Source organism: Chenopodium quinoa, unplaced genomic scaffold (genome assembly GCF_001683475.1).
Source record: "Chenopodium quinoa cultivar QQ74 unplaced genomic scaffold, ASM168347v1, whole genome shotgun sequence".
NCBI lineage: Eukaryota > Viridiplantae > Streptophyta > Magnoliopsida > Caryophyllales > Amaranthaceae > Chenopodium > Chenopodium quinoa.
In genome coordinates this window covers 2,760,567-2,779,971 of record NW_018744072.1, presented here as the reverse complement: position 1 = coordinate 2,779,971, position 19,405 = coordinate 2,760,567, and the positions used below count along the sequence as shown (strand labels likewise).

Below are 19,405 nucleotides of genomic sequence, written 5' to 3'. Positions count from 1 at the left end.
TGGAATAAAACAAGTTAGAGAGCGAATTATTCATAAATAGATGTATTAATTTGATATAAGTATGGGTCATCAACCTGAACTTACATATACCACTTTCATAATTAAACATCCTATAATAATATATGTGATTGTTATTCAATTCCCAACTAGTGACATAACAAATTTACAATTGTATGTGGACTATAAAAATATAGCATGATAAAATGATAATAATTGTTGATCTAATAGTCTTCTCATCTAGTCATCATAGAAAAAGAAAGTATAAAGTGACCTTATTAAATGGGACCCAAGTGTTATTGTCTAGTTGTTATGAGGGAAATGCACGCCCTTTCATGCCCCATCCTTGAATCTTTTTAGTCAAGACCAAATAGTAACCTCCTTGGACCACACTTTCCTTCCTATAAAGTACCCTCCAAATCTTCATTTCCACATGTCTCATTTCTTGCATTTTCATTCACTAAACTCTTGCACAACATTTCTCCAAATTAATCACAAAATCCTCTCTTCTAATTATTATCGTTAATTATTCTAGTCAAAATCAAGAAAATTAAAGATGAAGTTGAGCAGTCCAAGTATGGGAGGAAGCAAGAGGAAGTTTGTTAATCGTGGATTAAGTGGCATGGTTAGAGAACAAAGAGCAAGGCTTTACATCATTAGAAGATGTGTTGTTATGCTCCTTTGTTGGCATGAATGAACTTAATTTCTTCTTTTTATTTATTTTTTTAAGGGAATGGGAAGATTAACCCAAAAAAAAAGGTCTTCCTTTTTTCTGTTTTTTGGGCAGATTTTATTTTATTGATTAATTCATAATGTAAATAGCTAGTAGGGTATTAGATTAATTAATTTAAGGTTAGAGTAATTGAGAGAGTTTTGACACAATTTTGCTCACTTTTTCAATTTTGCCATCATGTACATGGGCATAGCTTGAATGAAGATCATCATCACTTGTTATATAACCAATCTCATGAATATTTGGCTATATTGTTCACTTTGTTCAATTGGTGATTATTTTCTATTTATTTTTGTGCTATAATTCCTACTGATATATAAGCAGTCGGTAAAAATCAAGTACAATTATGTTATACTAGATACAATTGCAAATTTGGAAAATTGGTTGAGCCATCAAAGTTTAATCAATTGAAGTGGTTGTTGTGAGATTGAGTTTTGTGAATTTTTGTGCTAGATTTTCAACTCAGAATCAGTTGGATTTTGTGAAGTTTTTATGATCCATTAATTATGGGGGTAAATATGATGTCTAGTGAAGAATGCATAAACCAAGTATTATGCACCAATTTAAATACCTTACATTGTACAAATTTCGTATTGGTTCCATAAACTTGTTAGCTCTTGACTATCTTCAAATTCAGCTATGACGTCGAGCTTTGCTAGATTTCATGCTACAATGTTTTATGGTATCAATCGGAAGTGAATATTCAGTTCACTACTTGAGCATTATTCTAAACTTTGGATACCACCCAACACGACTTTTATTTATATGAACTACAAGGCAGTTATCTAAGCGAGTGAGCTTTCAATAACGGCTCTTTTCTATGGACTTGAACTATGAAAAAACTTTGGTTATTGGATTTGATGTAATAACAAATTAAAGGGTAGATTTTTTACATAGTTACCATTCTTACCAGGATGATGATTCATCTCAATTACTCTTGAAAATTCCAAGAAATGGCATCAAAATTTCACCATATTATGAAATTAAAGTTCTTCATTTTTAATCAATAAATTTAATTTACAATATAATGTTACATAACATATGGTCACAGATCACTTACCATGTAATCCATCACAAAAAGAAATTCAACCCAAGATTGAGAATATACTTCTGTGACAACAACTAGCTGTAACATACATGTGATTGACAAAGATGGAAAATAGTAATTAATTAAATTTATCATAAATTACTTGATTAGTATCATGCATTAACATAAAAATAACATCAAACTTGCTAATCATAATATTTCTCATGTTCTTCTATTAGCCTATGAGTTAAATTAGCTGAGAATTTGTAAGGAATTTCATTTGTATGTCAGAAGATTCAAATTGAACTGCAATGTCAGTTACCATAATATTTTAGTATGACATAATATAAGATTTAAAGTTTATTATATAGTTTATAACCCCAATTAAATGATAGAATTTAGGAGTATAGATGCCACAACTTGACTAATAATCTTGTGCTCCTCCCAATTCACAAGGAAGACCAAACTTCAATTAGTTCAAAATCCTATAAAATATTTGTACATTATTTCTTATCTAATATAGGCTGTCAATTTATTGATCGAGTTCATCAGGTTATTTCTTTGTTGCTTCAGTCATCTCCTTAATTCATGCTTAAGTAATCGTTTCGTCGTGCATATTTAACTAGGTAATACTCCTTATTTATAATAATCATTTAGTGCATTATTGAGCTAAAGAATTATTTTAACAAGACTAATTTCCCTAAACTCAATTTTGTTGTTCAAACTAAGTATACTCAATCTTAAGCACGTATGGTGATTTTAAGCCAATATGAACTTAATTAATCGTTTTCGTTACAAAATAAAATGCCCTCTATTTTTGCAATTAGTTGTCATATTGTCTCAATTATTATTAGAAAAGGATAACATGTCAACAACAAAAATAAAAAATCATTATACTAATTTTGTAATTTCTATTTTCCGCTCATTATTAATGAATTGACTTTGTTCAAAAATAAAATAAATTTAAACTTAAGCAATGCATAAGATTCTCTAAAAAAGTACATAAAAGGGAAGAAAAAAATATAGTCATTTTAAAAGTTATCTAGCCATGTTACGTAAATATTGTGTAGATTTATTAATTGCAGTACCGATTATATGAAAAATCTAATCAGAAATGTATGCAATATGACAACTTTTTCTAGATATCATGTACGTTGTATACGACGTGTACTTGTGAGTATGTGACTATGAAGTTCACACGAAGAAGAGAGTAATATTTTCCTTTCTTTTTGGCAATATCTTTGTGTATGGTGCACTTGAATTGAAGTTATCAAAAGAACCAAGGTGAGAAAAATTGAGCATGCATTACATGGGAAAAGAGGTAGGGAGGTGGAGTAAAAGATACCCTAAAGCATTGGAACTTCAAGTTGAAACCAGATGTAAGAAGAATTTAATTTATATTAATCCCTGATTTGCAGAATTATATTAAGATTTTCAAAGTCAGTTTGAACTGTCTTAAACTGGGCTTCATCTATAGTAAATAAAAACATAAAAAAATACCAATATTTTTTCCCAAAAGAACAAGGTAGTCAGAATTGCACGTGAACATCTCGTGATTGACACCCTCATTGAAATATGGATCATCTATTCCAAAATTTGAATCCAGTAGCATGACATTATAAGGTTTTACTCGTTTGTCTCTTAAATATTGCTCTATTTTATTTTTTATCTACTATTTATGATATGACTTAAAAACTTAACATAAAAAAAGTTATGCATTAAAATAAATTCAACAAGATTTAATGTGACTAAATTATTTCCTTATAGATTATACATAATAGTTTTTCATGGTTTAAGTTTTTAAAATTTAACATAAAAATATGCAATGAGACAATTTTTTAAGGGCGGCGGGAGTATTAACCTTTATGTACTTGTTCTTCTTGTTCCTTTAAAATGAAGCATACTTTTTCTATAATTAATGCGTTCCATAATATTCTCCCACTAATAACAATGCTAATTATTATAATTAAGATATGAAAATCTCGATTTACGTACAGTAGTTTGCAGGATTTAACTTTTTTTTTTTTAACAAAATTTCTTATATTTATGAATATTTATCAAAATTACAGTTGTCATATTATTGACATCTGGATTTTGACGGCCATTTGGTTTGATTAAAATCATGCATGCTATAAGAATTAGGCTAAATTGCTTAAGGCTTCTTTGTTTTGTTTAACCTCAAATAAATAAATAAATAAAATACTTTAATAAATAAAAAGAAATAATAACAATTTGACACAAAGTTTCATATGTGGTTAACCACACCGTGTGATCAAGGTTATTTGGCCAGGGGTTACTCGATCAAGTCTTACTTGGATAAGGGTTACTCGATTGGTCAGAGGTTACTCATCTGTCGATCAGTGGTTACTCAGTTAGTCAGGGTTTACACGGTTAGTAAATTCGATTGGTGTTCATCGACTAATTTGTTAGGCACATGAATAATAAGCTATCCTATCCGTAAAAAAAAAAGGCCTTGTTTAGTTCAACTTTTTTTTTTTACGTATTTCAGAAAAAATCAGTTCAGATCAGATCATCGTTTTATGTGCAGTTTTTTATTGCTAAATATCTTTAAATTCGTAATGGAAAAAAAATATGAAAATTACAAATTAATAAAATACACATTATTACGAATCTAACAAGACCCCTCTTGATATATTTTTTCTTTATAGATTATCGTACACTTAAGATTAAAGTTTGGTCAAATCAGACAATCAGATCAGATCAAATTAGATCAGACTAGACCACATCAGATAAGTTCAGATAAATAAATATAAGGTGAACTAAACACGGCCTAAGCTATCCTTTATTACAGACTCTTGCTGTTTTTTCTCAAAAAAAAAAAAAAAAAAAAAGACTCTTGCTATTTTATAATAAGGTGAAGTACTTTTTCATTTTTTTTAAAAAAAAAAACCCCCTACTCCGATCCGTAATCGAACATCTACAAGACTGCAAGTTTACGCTTCCACCATATTACCACATTGGGATGTACTCAAAAAGTTGCTAGTTTTCTATATTAGCTATTGATCATGTGTGTAGCTATCATTATACCATCATTTGAAATAGTAATACTTCCTATGTTCTCCTAATATAGTAATATGGAGGAAGACACATATTTTAAGGCGTGGAGAGAGATAGCGAGAAATAAAAGTGGAAAAAGATGCGATGAAAAAGAAAAATAAAGTTAAAAATTCATTAATAATAAAATAAGTTAGGAATGAACATATTTACAAACAAAAAAAAAAGAAACATTTTTCAAAAAAGAAAAATAAAAAATAAAAAAATTGATGCAATATTTATGAAACTTCAAAAGATGGTACTCATTGTTACAATATAAACAAAACGGAGAAAGCTAAGTAAATAGAAAGTAGAATGATAAAACTATTACATAAGTTTGTTGTTTATGCTCCTATGTCCCTTAAAAATGGTCTCATTACAAATTTTTGGATCAAAATAAACTTTAAAATGTCTCCCCACAAAATTCTCAATAATCCATAAGAAATAATAAGAGTATTTGAGTTTTTGTTAGATTCCTTTCAATGTCTACTTTTACATTATCAAAATTATATTGTTTTCATGATTAGCTTATAGAATTAGATATTTACATTTTAATACGTGTTTTGAGTAGTGTGAAAAGTCAGATGGTGCAATTTTACAGAAATGGGAAAGGGATGTATATATTCATAGTTCATACCATATAATCATATCCTCATTTTAATTTCTTTTTTTAATAAGATTGAAAAATACATAAAAATTAGGGATAGTCTTCTATCAAGATTATAGTACTCCCTTCATCTCTAAATGTTCTTTTAATTATGAACTTTTGATGGTGATTCTCTTACAAAAAAAGTCAACATTAAAAGATAGTGGGAGAATATAAAATAAGAAAATTTACTATGTATGTAAAAATTTAATTTGTCTTAACATGCATGTTAGACCTCAATTGCCCTAAGATGCCACATAGTTTGTTGCTCAATTGTTTCCCAATATATATGGAGTATTTAGCATCAACATCCTCAAAATGAACTTAGTATTAGCTTTATCTTATCCTCATATATGATATAGGGACTTGGGATGGATCAACTTACAATTGAAATGAAAAATAATACTTGTATAATGAAATTCAACCTTTTCTTAAAATAATAATAATAATAATAATAATAATAATAATAAATAAATAAATAAATAAATAAATAAATAAATAAATAAATAAATAATTAAAAATGAAAAATGAAAAATTCAACCTTAGTTGATGAACCTTAACAAGTTAAAATTTTGATGGTAGTGATTTATGATCGAATCTTGTCCGTATTATTTATTTGTTGTTTGTAACTCTTTATACAAATAAATAATGATACTACATAAATAAAAATAGATATAATAATAATAATAATAATAATAATAATAATAATAATTTTTTCCCTGAAGATATCCACAAAAAATAGTAATGTAGGCGGAATTTGAATGCAAGGAAAAATGATACTGAATAATGGCTAGTGGATTCCCAAAAAGGGCACGCAAGGAAAGAAATCTCACTTCAACAGAGGAGATTGCCTTGAATGCCAAAACCCTTCAGAAAATAAGGGCTTAGTTATGCACACGAACGTTGCAAAATATGTTTTTGTGCCCAAACCAATACTTATTGTTCTTTTAGGTTTGACTATGAACTAAGGTTGATAAAGAACAAAACATGGTTTCATTGCTAAGTATCCAATTATGATTCTAACTATTGGCATCTTCACAATAATCTCCATATTTTTAAGTATATAATTAATCTATGTATTATGTGAGTAGATCATAATAAAATAATTTTATAAATTAGTTTTTGAGATGTATGCTTACTAGTGTATACTATGTATTAAGGTCTATAGATTAAAAAGAAACTAGAAGATCTAGTTCTTACTTCAATATATAAATAGCATAATGGGAAATTTATAAAATGTTTATTAGTTTAGGTGCTTTAATTTGAAAATTAGAAATGAAGGGGAAAATGCATAATTTTCATTTCCAAATATTGGCTCACTGTGAGGGGCAATGTATATGCAGTTTGTGTTATTAAGCTTATAGGGTTGGACCGATGTAATCAATAATATGTAATTTCAACAGAGTCGGCGAGTCAACCTGGTTAATGGGTTAATCAGAGCGTGTCAAGTCACGTGGATTTTGAGTTGAGTTAATAAAAAAATTGAATACGGTAAAAGAGAGAAGAGAAGTAAAAACACAATAAGATAAACCCAACATGAATTTTATTCTAGCATACATGTTTTCTCTTCAACTAAATTATTGAGTTGACATTTCACCCTTACTTTGATCTTATGATCTTATCCATTAGAAAAATTGTCATACAAAAACCTTTAACTTGACTTTACTCTTATGCCCAATGTGTGTTCCCAACTCTTTAATTTTGCCAAGTATGATGCATGCAATTGTGATGGTTGAACAATATCGTAGAGGTGGTGGTTATGATAGGAAGGTTGAGAATTTGGTGAGAGATTGCAGAGTCTTATTAATTTTTAAAGCAACAATTTTAACCATAATAAACTTATTTTTTCTAATTTAGAATCGAGTAGCGTTTTAATAATATTCATATGTTCCTAAAGTCTATAATTGATTGAGTGGATTAGTGGTTGAAACAATTCACGTGTAATCGTCTTATATCCAAGAATTAGTATTGACGTTTCTGTATATCCAAAAAGATCAACTATCGCTATGAAAGCTATTATGAAAACAAACTTAGACCACATTCTTTTGGATCGATTGAATAAACTTAAACTTATCTAAACTAAATTGAACTGAACTGAACTGAATGAAAATAATAGCAGAGAACTAACTTGAAAAAGCAGAACTAAACTAAATTGAAAAGCTGAAAAAACAAGTCCAAAAGAACCCGGTGTAACCGTGTAATGAGATGTGATAACAAGATGTCGGAGGAGTAGATGATGATGATAGATTGAAATTAGCAACTCAAAACAAGAGAAGCATCACTAACTGTCTAGGACCCGAAGGATGGCCCAAACATAAGAAATGGGTCCCAAGTAGTAATGGGTTATTACTCAATATTGTCCAAATATGTCCAAAGGCTTACCAAAGTGGTACATGTGGGTAGGTTGTTACTTGTTGGTGCATTGGTTTTTCTCTAATTGATTTTTCATTTGTATACACAATGAAAATGAATCAAACAACAAATTTATGCATTTTAGCCGACAATTTTTAAATGTACCTAATGCCACTTCTTAATCAGTAGGCTCCGCAAATATCAATAGCCTTGAAAATTTTATCAGGATCTAACTCTAAATCTTATGTTTTTATTATTATTATTATTATTATTTTATTTTTTATTATTTTTCTTAAGAAAATATTTTCTCTTTCTAAAATATGATTGTACACTCTGTAATGTGTGGTTTTTAGTGTTAGTTCAAGTGTTTTAAGTGCAGACAAATTTATGAGAAAAAAATCTGATTGAGTTTTCAGATATTGCAAGATAATAGGTTAATTACTAAATTGGATTTTGTCAATAGTGGCAACTGATTGCTAGAATTATGTGCAATGGTGAGTTAATGCTAGATAAGACAAGGTAATGCTACAATTATATATCAACTGTTTCTTAGTTCTTTCTATATCATTGTTACTATATTTTCAAGATCGAATTTGACCATGTAAATTTCAAAGTAATTGATAAGATAATATTAATGTTGTTAAAATAAAGAATGAGAAAATCGACGAAGTTATTGTGATTTCCGATAGAGCAGTAGAGGTGGCAAATTAGTAATTGGTTTGGATAAATTTGATTCAAGCCATTGAGGTTGGTCAAAGGTTTATCGTTGATTGGCAAAATTAGTTTATAACTAGGGCTAGGTAAAATATAGTTAAACATGTTATTACATGTGCATTTTAAATGAAGAACTATCCTATTGGGCTGAAACTCCACACAAGTCAGATTGGTTCGAGTTAGCAGATTAAACATTTTGAGATGCGGGAGAACAGTAAAGGATCCCTCCCTCAAAAATGCCCCTAGTGGGATGAGCCCCCTGCCTTCAAATTGATATATACAATCCTTACCACTAATTAAGTCAAGTTTAGCTAGGAATACTCGACCCTAAAAGTAAAGTTCGAAGTATTCATTCTACGGAGTATACAAATTGAACCCACCCTCTATGAGATTGGAAAATATATGTTACACGTGAGTAACTGATGCTCATGTCAGCTCTACTCTCTCTAGAATCTGAAGATCTGAACAACAAACATAATATAGCATGAAAACAGAGATATGCTTTAGATAACTGAACTATCATATGGTACATTATCTGCATTTAAACCGTACAAGTTTCAATAATGCATAGACAGCAGATTTGCAGAAATAAGGAGAAGGGAAGTGCAGAAGACAACAGTTGCAGTAAACATTAAAATTATGCAAAAGTATAAAACATAGACAAGGATGCAATCTTCTGTTTCTTTTCTGACAGTGAATGTTCTGAATTATAGTGCTGAATTCAATACAATGTAACCTATACATAATTGCTAGCTGTATATGAAAAAAAATCCATAACAAATATCCAATAAGAAAAAAAATCTGACAGCAACCACTTTAAGTCTGGACCAGATAACAGTTAAAGATTTACAAAGTTTACAGATTAAGTCAACTTGTTGTATATAGTATATATACAGTCCTTACTCCTCTTTAGGGATCCACCTGCTCCACCACATGCTCTTCCTTGTCTGGTTGAGTTCGTCGATGCTCTCATTAAGTGTTTTGATAATCTTTCTCTGTATCCGGAGAACCGATGCTAGAGCGTTTCTTTGTGCAACTCCCTTCTTTTGTGGCTTTATCTCCTTCATGACATGAACCAAATACATTACAATCGTTCAAAGTAAAACTTGTAAATGCTTTTCCTAATGCTCCTTACTAAGGCTTTTATTTCGGTAGTGGAAATATAGATACACCCTCCATCATAAAACTACTCTCTTAATTTCCATTTAGAGATAACAAAAAACTATCATCCACCTCTACATGAATTCGAGGCCTTTCTGTAAAATTAATGTTTGAGTAGAAACAGTTCTCTAGGTAAAAGAGCGATCTTTCTTGCAATCACTTAGAATTAAATTCGACTTTCTCTTAATTAAGATTTGTAGAACCACTTCTATGAAACTCTAACTAAAAATAAAATGGTAAGCCTGTCAGCTTTTGCCCACAGCAACAGCATAACATCTTTGACCACTTCCAGAAAAGATGAACAGCAAAAATTGTTGGTTATGCTGGTTGTTGTGGGCTGTTGGACAAGTAATTCAATGGGTTTTATGCCTATGAATCGGTCTAATATTCAGACCTACTCTGCATACAAATACATCTCTTAAAATGAGTACAGGTCTTAAACTGCACACAATGAACCTTAAATACTAAAGGATGAACCTACAATTTTAATAAGTAGTAAAACTATAGAATTAGAAAATTGAACTTTCGGGTACAGAAAAAATTAACTGGAAATAACATTTTGAGCTTAAAAAAACTTCTCTGAAAAATACATTAAATTTATAATTTTTTTTTTTTTTAAGAAAAAACCTGCAGTTCAAAAAAGGAACTCTGTTTTTTTATCGGAAATATATGAACATGGCTATACATGTACGCATTTAAAGACATACTTATCTAATTCAAAACATATACACATAAAGTGTAAGTGTGTGTGTGTATGCGTGTGCATGCGCATGCATGTTCTTATATATCCGCCAATACATGTCTCATTATTTTAAACAATGAAAAGAGAAAAAAATAAAGGAACATCGTTCCACCAAATGCATACCCTGAGTTCTTGCAGCTGAGCTTCTGTAAATCCACCATCCTTTGTTGTTCCTGATCTGGCCATCAACTGAGTGATCCATTTTGCAGCCTCACCATAATCCTTTTGGGTGGCTCGGAATAACTGCAACCTCAAATTTTGCATGAAGGACAAAGCCAAGAGGCCTTCTCTATCGAAATATGGGTAGGCTAGGGCAGCTTTTGCACTCAGCCGTTGTCGTGCTTTGTACCGAACCATTGATGTCAGCAACTCCCATCCAATCCCTCCATCTAAATCTAACAGCTCAAAGCCTCTTTTGAGATCAGGTGCCGCTCGTGGCTCAACTGAACTTCTCCATGCATTTAAATCATATCCACACCTCTTCAACTGACGGTTGAACTGGATAAGGTTACTGTCAGAACGCAATGAAGGGAAGGCCTGCCCAGGGAAAAAATAATAGATGAAATTCATACATCAACCAGAATAAATAATGCAGATAGAGGAAAGAACTGAAACAATATTATTACAAGTAACATATTCATCTTGGTAGCAGGTAAATGTGTATTAACTAGCCACATAAAACCTGTCTATGGAGTTCCAATCAGATAATGAATCTCAAATGCAATCTAGAAATTAACATCTTTTGATCACGCAATTTCCATCAGTTTTAGGATGGATTGTATGGTATCAAGAAACTCCATACACTGTCTTTGCAAATTTCTGCCTTTATCTTAAGTATCTTCTCCCTTTCCAGGAGGGAATCACAAAGAACAGGACAAAATCAGAGTAATCAGCAGGGAAAAAGACCATGTACACTGAAGTCTATTTTTCCTTCATCATCCAGTACAACCACTAGAAAATTGCATAGCAAGACAATATAAGTTTGTGACTTTCATACCAGCAATATTAGGATTTTCAAGTCATTTGCAAATGAATTAGATAATGTTATTTTGAATTGTGAGTACAAAGTATTTCAAGTACCTTTGCTCGTCATTCAACATGTGTCAATTTAAAACATCTGACCAGACAAATTTTGCTTAGAAAGTAAAGTGGGACAAGGCGACAGGCCAAACAGCAAAAGAACAAGCATTTCTAAAGAGAACATTAAGATGCTCCAGAGGCTTCTCAAAGAAACAGGCATTAGCATATAATTTTAAATACCATAGTTACACATCCATGCACAGTTCTATGTTTCAGAAAATACCAGAGATGTTGCTTACCATTTGAAGGAATATGAGACCAGCACTGTATATGTCAAATCTATCCGGCAAATTTAACTGTCAAGCACAAAATCCTCATTAGTTTAAGAAGACAAATCATAGCATGATATTTACTGTAAAGCATACTAATAAGAAGTCAAATAGATTCTAAACTGTGCAGGACCTGCCATAGGACTGGGGAAAGTGCAGCGGCCACAGGAGGTGATGGTGCTGAAGGAGTTTGAGTGCTCATGATATATTGCTCTGGTGCAGCATATCTAACCGAAAAGACATGATCAAAAATCTCATAAGACAAAGAACATTAAGGAACATGGATGTGATACGTACAAAATTCAATAAACAAAACCATGGACAAGAGCCCACTATGTTGTGTTCTTTCGCAAAATGGAGTGACCTGTCAAAGTTTTCAACATTGATCGGACTCATATAAGAGGCCTTTTAAAAGATGCTACAGGTGATACCTCCTCTAAATCATTATGAAGGAAATTGGCAATCATAAGTCAATTCCTAGAGGCTAGACAAATAAAGAAACAAAATATACAGGAAATTAATGCACCTTGGATCCAAAAGGAACTCTTTGGGAACATAGTTAATGCCTACTCGTAGATCTGCTGCAGCCCCAAGATCAATAATCTTGAATGTACGGGTACCTGGAAATATGTCAATAGCAGCAGGAAGCAAATCAGAGAGGAATGAAACCAGAATAAAAAGGACAGCATGATCATAACCGTCACCTTCAGAGAAAATAATGTTCTGCGGCTTTATGTCTCTGTGAACAATTCCAGTTGAGTGAAGACCATCCAACGCAAATAGAAGTTGCTTCATTATTGTCTGTATGACTCTATTCTCCCGTTCTAATCCCTTAGGCAAGTTCTGTACTTCTCCAAGGATCATTGTTTCAGCCTAAAATACCATGGAAAACAAGCAAACCGCATAAATTCTTGTCAATGTTTCCATTAGAATTTCAATGAACCATGTGTAAAAGAGATCTGTCCAAAATAAGTCCATAAATTGCAGGAAAGTACTAACTAATCAGAGCATACTGTCAGAGTTCATGATAAGTGTGCTATGAGCCTCTGACCTATGAGAAACATAAAAAGCAATAGTGCTAGCCAAATATCATATCTGATAATCAGTATGCACCATAGGAACTTCTATGATCCTCCAAATCACAATCAATTTCAGCATTTGCTTTCACAGACAATGTTAAAATCGCCAAATAACTGAGAAGTAATAACCATGCACAGCAAAGATATGCACAAAAAGACACGAGTTGTAGCACCATTCAACCCCTGAAACCCACGATGATAGTATACAAGAAAACGTAGCATTAGAGACTCCTCATTCTAGAAAAATATTTGAAATTTATTACATCTACCAATACCTCTACAAGAGTACAATGTGCTCCAATGACCACAACTATAAACATATAGAGCCAATATGCCATAATGGACATAATAATAAATATTGTACAAGCACAAACATTACCCAATAGGATATATTACAACCCAAAAACTGCAGAATTTCAAGAAAAGGCCTTCTCCCTAAAGACCTAGTGTAATATACTTCCTTTCTTTTTACTTGACCTATTTCATTTATCACACTTGCCAATGCATAAATATAACCAATGATATCTTCAATTCTTAATAAGTATATATTATAACAAGTAGATATTATGATATGATTTATTGAGAGGATTATATTTTTCCTTACGTATAGATCACAAAATGGTCAAAGGTGAGTGCGTGAATAGTGCAAAAGTCAAACTAGGTCAAATAAAAAAGAACGGAGGAGGTATGACATTAATAATAATGTTGTATCTTGTACCTTTTTAGTTCTTCACTTATAGCATACAGCACTTCACTAGGCTAATATATAGAAGTATAACACAAAAGTTGACCCAAAAAGCCACAATGGCCCACATTGTAGACTAGTGAACTTTCCACCAAGTGTTTTATAGTATATATAATACGAAGAATAAGAGTGGCATCATATAGCACTCGGTTAATGGTTCACCACCCCAATGCTTACTGTAAATTTCTAAAGTTCCCATCATTACTGGGCCAGCAATTTCTCAATCCCTGTTTTATCTTCCGAAATAAAAAAGAGCCTTCTCTAGATCAACAACAGATGCAGCTATGCATATTGCTTTTGCATCGTCATTTGTATAGATGGCAACCACAGCCAAAGTTAATGCAAAGCTTTTTGAAAAGCCTGATAATTGCTAGCCAACTTTTCCCACACCCATAGCCACAACCCTCAAGCCATAATACATTTTGCCAATTGCCATCATTACATGTCAAAAATTAAAAACTAACCCTCAACTTTTCTTACGCCTGACATGCCCAAACCAACGCAACCGGTTCTTCCTTATTTTATCCTCAATGTTCGCTACTCTAACTTTCCTCCTAATATTTTAATTTCTAATACACATCCATCTCAATATATGCTATCTTCCTAATATGAGCCTTCCCGAATATTCTAACCCATATAAAACATTGATGTGATAGCCGTCTGACAGATTTACCCTTTAACTTTAAAGGTATTGATGTGGATTAAACCATGGGATACTAGCAATTAGGGTTAAACCTAATTCAATAAAGCTTTGATCTTTTCGACTTAAACAAGAAGAAAAGCAATGATTAAAAATCAATTCGATTCACTCGAACTAACTCCCAATAGGATAATCAAAACTAAAAGATAGAAATAAATCCTAGCAATAATCCTAATTATATCTTATAAAAAAATAAAGATTAGAATCCAAATCCTAACTATCTAGTCCTATGAAAACTAACATAATTCTATTAATCAGCGTAACTTTCAGACACTCAATCTCAATTAATAGACGACTCGAATTAAAATTAAAGAAAACAATTAAAAATTCAATTTTGATGCTATTGATTCGCATTAGGTATGCATGAAAGCCTCTCCATTTGAGCTAACCAGAACTAATCATGTGGGATCTTGGTCAATTGCTCCACTCTTTTGCAAAATTAACATAAGGTATTCAAAACACTCGCTTATGGGCACTTCCTTACCATCCACAATGTTACTATATCCCCAACTAACTTCCTCGTAGTGCTAAAACTATATTCCATGTACTTAGTCTTGCTCAAATTTAGTCTAAACTCCTGAGTTCTAGGTTTTACCTTTATTGCTCTAATTTGGCATTAACCCAAACTCTTGTCTCATCCACCAATACAATATCATCTTGCAAACAACATACACTAAAGTGTCTCACCTTGGATAGATCTTGTTAATTCATCCAATATTGTTGCTAAAAGGAAAGGACATAATGTCAAACCTTGGTGTAGTCCAATCGTAATAATGAAATCCTTCATCACTCCCCCGCAAATCTTTACATTTGTTTTGACATCTCGATACATATCCTTAACTAGGTTGATACACTTACAAGGACCCTTCTTTTTTTTTTTTTTTTTTTTTTTAACAAGAACAAGGACCCTTCTTAATGTCCACCAAAGCACATCTCTTGGCACCTTGTAATAAGCCTTCTCCAAGTCAATGAAATCATGTCCAAATCCTTTTTTTCTTCCCCTATAGTACTCTATCATTTGCCTAATCACATGTATAGTTTCCATGGTAGAATCTCCTAGCATAAACCCAAATTGGTTCTACGAGATCCTTTTACATTTCCTCATTTTAAAGTCTCACTCTCTTGCATAATTTCATGGTGGGGCTCGTGAATTTTATACCTTGATATGAGGAATAAAGGATGTACTGTTTTGTCATAAGTGAATCAGTCAATTATGTCCAGTCCCTTTTTTTAAATTCAAGTACTATAGGAGTGTGGATGCCTTTTTATGCTTGGGTAAAACAATCATGGCTAAAATGGAAAAAAGAAAAAAAATCTTTAAACATCGTCACTTTGTAACCCTTCACTACAATTTAACGTTTTATTACAGTATTTATGTTTAGGAAGATTTCCTTCAATGTCAAACTGGAGCAATGAAAAAAAATATTATCAGAGTCTCATTAATGAATTGTATGGAGTTACATTTGACTAAACTTTTTACCTTTAACACATATAGCAGTAATCTGTCAAGATGAGCAACCCTATTTTCTAACTAACTGACATTCACATTGTGATTATATGCTACTTTTCTATCCATTTACAGACTCGGCTAATGACCTTAAGGTAAGTTCAGATTTAATCTGATGCAATTCTTCATAGCCAAAAGGAGCTAGAACCAATTATGATAACCAGAATCTTCGTATCCTTACATGGTATCAAACAGCATAGGGCCACCATCTTCATGGCCCTATAGATCTAATAAAACCTTAATCCTCAAACATCTTATAACAGAAAAAAAAGTTTCAAACAGTTGCAGTTGGTTATTTGGTATGTATTTATCCATGTAAAACTGGTCTCAAGAAAAACTGTTCAGACCAACAACTCCTTTGTGTATGATTTGTTCAGATGATTCATTACAGCATTAAGTAATATCCACTTATCCTAGAATTATGAATAAATATTTAGATAGTTCAAATTTTACTCAGTTGGCCTTTGCCCTTCAGTAAATGCTTATGCAAGATGACATACTTTAAATAAAAACAAGGTTCACAAAACTCAAGTCAGACTGCAACATCAGGCCTTTCATCATTTATCTCTTCAAGGCATACCTATTGCAACTATCTGAAGCAGTAAGAATAATAAAACAAACAAAGAAATGAAAGAATCATCACCAGTATAGCTTTCTTACATTTGAATCACTCTAGTTATGCGCTATGCGCTTCCGCTCTCAAACAGATTATAAAAAAGCGCACCTTAGGCACTAGGGAACTAGGTGATTTGGGTCAAGTGCTTTTTATATATCTAAGGCAAAGCGCACAACTTTCTTTTTTATACTCCGTACCATTTTTTTTTCATAATTTTTATTAAGTACACCTCACTTCAATAAGGCGTACCCATATTGTCTAGGTGTGCCTCGAACATTTTTATACATTGCTCTCAATTATATATGAGAACTTGTCTCTAGCTTTGTTGTCCATCACTTTGATTAATTCATTACTTAGTAAAGACTCACTTCGATGATACTATCAATTTGTTAGCTTGATTATAAAATTACATGAAACCCAAAAGGTACTATTATGTTTAACTAGTGTAATATTAGTCTAATACTGTAATAATTTTTTTATACCACATACATCATCACCTTCCAAAACCTGCCAACAGCAGATTCATTCAATATTGGATGATCTTATTTTTCTTTACAATTGATGTGCAGCCAATAAAGATCTCTACTGAAGTAATTATAAACAACCCCTACTAACTGCAAAACAAGGTTTTTAACTTAATATGGCCATTGCTAAATCTGCCCCAACATCAATAGATGACCTTAATCAACGAATATTTAAAAAAAAATGACAAAAAGAAGTTCAATAATGATTGAAGACCTAAACAATGACCAAATGGATTAGGCGAAGTCTTTAGTAGGAAGCTTCAAGGAAAAAAGTACTACATTTCAAATGCATAGCAAGGCATCATTGTCAGATCTCCGTTCACTCTAACACTTGATAGAGCATTCCATATCTAATCCCAAGGTTGTGTCTCTAAAAGCTAATAAGAATATCTGGATTATTAGTATCACAGATTGAATTCAGGAATTCATAAACTATCGGCGTCAATATACCACGCCTTGTGAAGTCAAATTCATCTCCATACTCAGTACCTAAGCCTTAGAGCATAATTTGGCAACTGCAACAGCTTAAAATGATCATAAACCCAATGTTTCAAAAGATAGTAACACGGGTATTAACAAGGTGCAGCTACTGCCTAAAAGACTCTAGGTTAGGGATCCCTCCTTTGAAAAAGAAGATATTATTACTGTAAGCAAAAAAGAGTTTAAAAACTCAAACTTGATCCTCCTATAAATATAAGACTGAGAAACATGGCCGAAATAATAGACAAGGAGAATAAGTAATGTTTTTTTGACAGTGCCATAAAGCGCAATTTTTGTAAAATAATATTCATGTTCCACTGCGTCAATGAGAGAGAATACCAACATTGTAAGGGAACTCCCTGCTCGTCAGTAAATCAGATAGTGTTGATTCTCCCTCAAAACGCCATATAAGCCAATATTCACCTTCCTTCTTAGAAGATTTCTGGGACATGTCCAAAGAAACTACATTCAGCACATTACCTAAAAAGATGGAAGACAAATTATGAAAGAAGATATAGTCGCAAATAGATGATACCAGGCAAATTTTTAAGAGGTACAAGACTAAACCACAGTACCTCCATGAAACCATATAAAAAATCAGCACAACTACTAGCACAAGCCCTTCGCACACGCTCATTCATCCAGATTTCTACAGCGCCATACTCAGTAGCCTTTTTCAAGACCAAATCACCTTCCTGTAAGGCAAAATAGCCACAAATATAAGCACCACAGTATCATTTCCAAACCAAAGATCACTAGTGCAAAATGAACATCTAAAAAAAAGCTAGAAGCACTGCACATAAGAACAAATTGATAAGATCCATTCAATTGAACAAGATCATTACATTAGTATAACAATCAGTCACTGGTAAAATACAGTAGAACTACCACTTATAATAATGAACTGATGAACTCAGAAAACTTATTATAAACAACAAACACTCAAGAGTTGCATACATCAAACACCATCAATCAATCAGTAAAATATCTTTAGACCAAATCAAAACCAGAATAGATAAAATAATACATTCATCATAGACAATCCATCAAAAAATTACCTTCACAGAGGGCTTCTTGTTATTGGCTAAAGAAACCTTATAAACAACGCCAAAAGCCCCTTCTCCCAATTTCTTTCCCAACACAAAATCATCCTGGTACAAAAAAGAACTAAAATTCAGTAAAATTAACCACCACACCTAACCAAATTAATCAATCACACAAATCCTAAAATTACATAATCACAAAACCCCCACAAATTCAACAACCTTTTTGTAGGTGGGTCTGAAAATTCTCTCAACAAAAGCAAGCACAAACATATCCCAAAACCCAGGAGCCACACCAGGGGTAGCCCAAAGGTAAGAAACTGTCCCAAGAGCCAAAATCACCCCAGGAACAGTGAGTGTTAACCCATTAGACCTTGGTAAAGTGCTCCTATAGATAATGTCTCCACACTCCATAACTGTACAAGGTAACCCAACTCCCACACCCACAAAAAGGTCTCGAACCGGGTCGAATAACTCGAACCCGGCACCGAAAACCATACATCTTTTCCTTGATTTTAAGGTGGATAATGAACTCAATTGGGGTTTGAACAAAAGGGGTTTCCCCAGAAATTGAGTGTGAGATTTTTTGGGATTAAGGGTATTGAAATTAGGACAAATTTGTCCTATTCCTACTCTATTTGCTGCAATTGCTGCCATTTTTAAAGAACAATTTTGCAAAGGGGTGATTATAACTTAGCACTAGGAATAGGAAACATCTGAGTAACAAAATGTTCCAAAGATTTTAACTTTGCATCAAAATATAAAATATCTGGATAAGAATGATGAAGAACAGCGACAGTTTTTTCTGGTATGGCAACCAATTGTAGCCATATTTTGAAAATAAAATGTTGGGATTTGTTTTTGTGGAGCTGAAGCATTCTCCTCTTCTTTCTGACAGTGACAGTGACAGTGACAGTGACAATGAAGATGACAAAA

The 19,405-nt window shown here is 32.2% G+C and overlaps 2 protein-coding genes across 2 annotated transcripts; one reads left to right on the top strand and one right to left on the bottom strand.

The window, feature by feature from the left end:
* Positions 1-411: 411 nt before the first annotated feature.
* Positions 412-998, top strand: LOC110691323. Its single transcript, XM_021868243.1, has one exon. It carries the CDS (start codon positions 554-556, stop codon positions 692-694), a length of 141 nt encoding a protein of 46 aa, XP_021723935.1. The 5' UTR covers positions 412-553; the 3' UTR covers positions 695-998.
* Positions 999-9,180: 8,182 nt separating this feature from the next.
* LOC110691269 (serine/threonine-protein kinase STN7, chloroplastic-like) lies at positions 9,181-19,126 on the bottom strand. The gene is made up of 10 exons (XM_021868193.1): positions 18,692-19,126; positions 18,485-18,577; positions 18,002-18,121; positions 17,770-17,868; positions 12,480-12,648; positions 12,302-12,395; positions 11,909-12,002; positions 11,746-11,802; positions 10,550-10,963; positions 9,181-9,584 (listed from the first exon to the last, which is right to left on the bottom strand). Exons 1-10 carry the CDS (start codon positions 19,124-19,126, stop codon positions 9,423-9,425), a joined length of 1,737 nt encoding a protein of 578 aa, XP_021723885.1. The 3' UTR covers positions 9,181-9,422.
* Positions 19,127-19,405: the final 279 nt, after the last annotated feature.

Coding starts and splice junctions, on each gene's coding strand:
- LOC110691269 (XM_021868193.1), bottom strand. CDS start 19,126: ATGGCAGCAATTGCAGCAAATAGAGTAGGAATAGGACAAATTTGTCCT. Junction 17,869..18,001: donor TTTTATATGGTTTCATGGAG/GTACTGTGGTTT, acceptor GACATGTCCCAG/AAATCTTCTAAGAAGGAAGG. Junction 9,585..10,549: donor CTCAGCTGCAAGAACTCAGG/GTATGCATTTGG, acceptor CATGTCATGAAG/GAGATAAAGCCACAAAAGAA.
- LOC110691323 (XM_021868243.1), top strand. CDS start 554: ATGAAGTTGAGCAGTCCAAGTATGGGAGGAAGCAAGAGGAAGTTTGTT.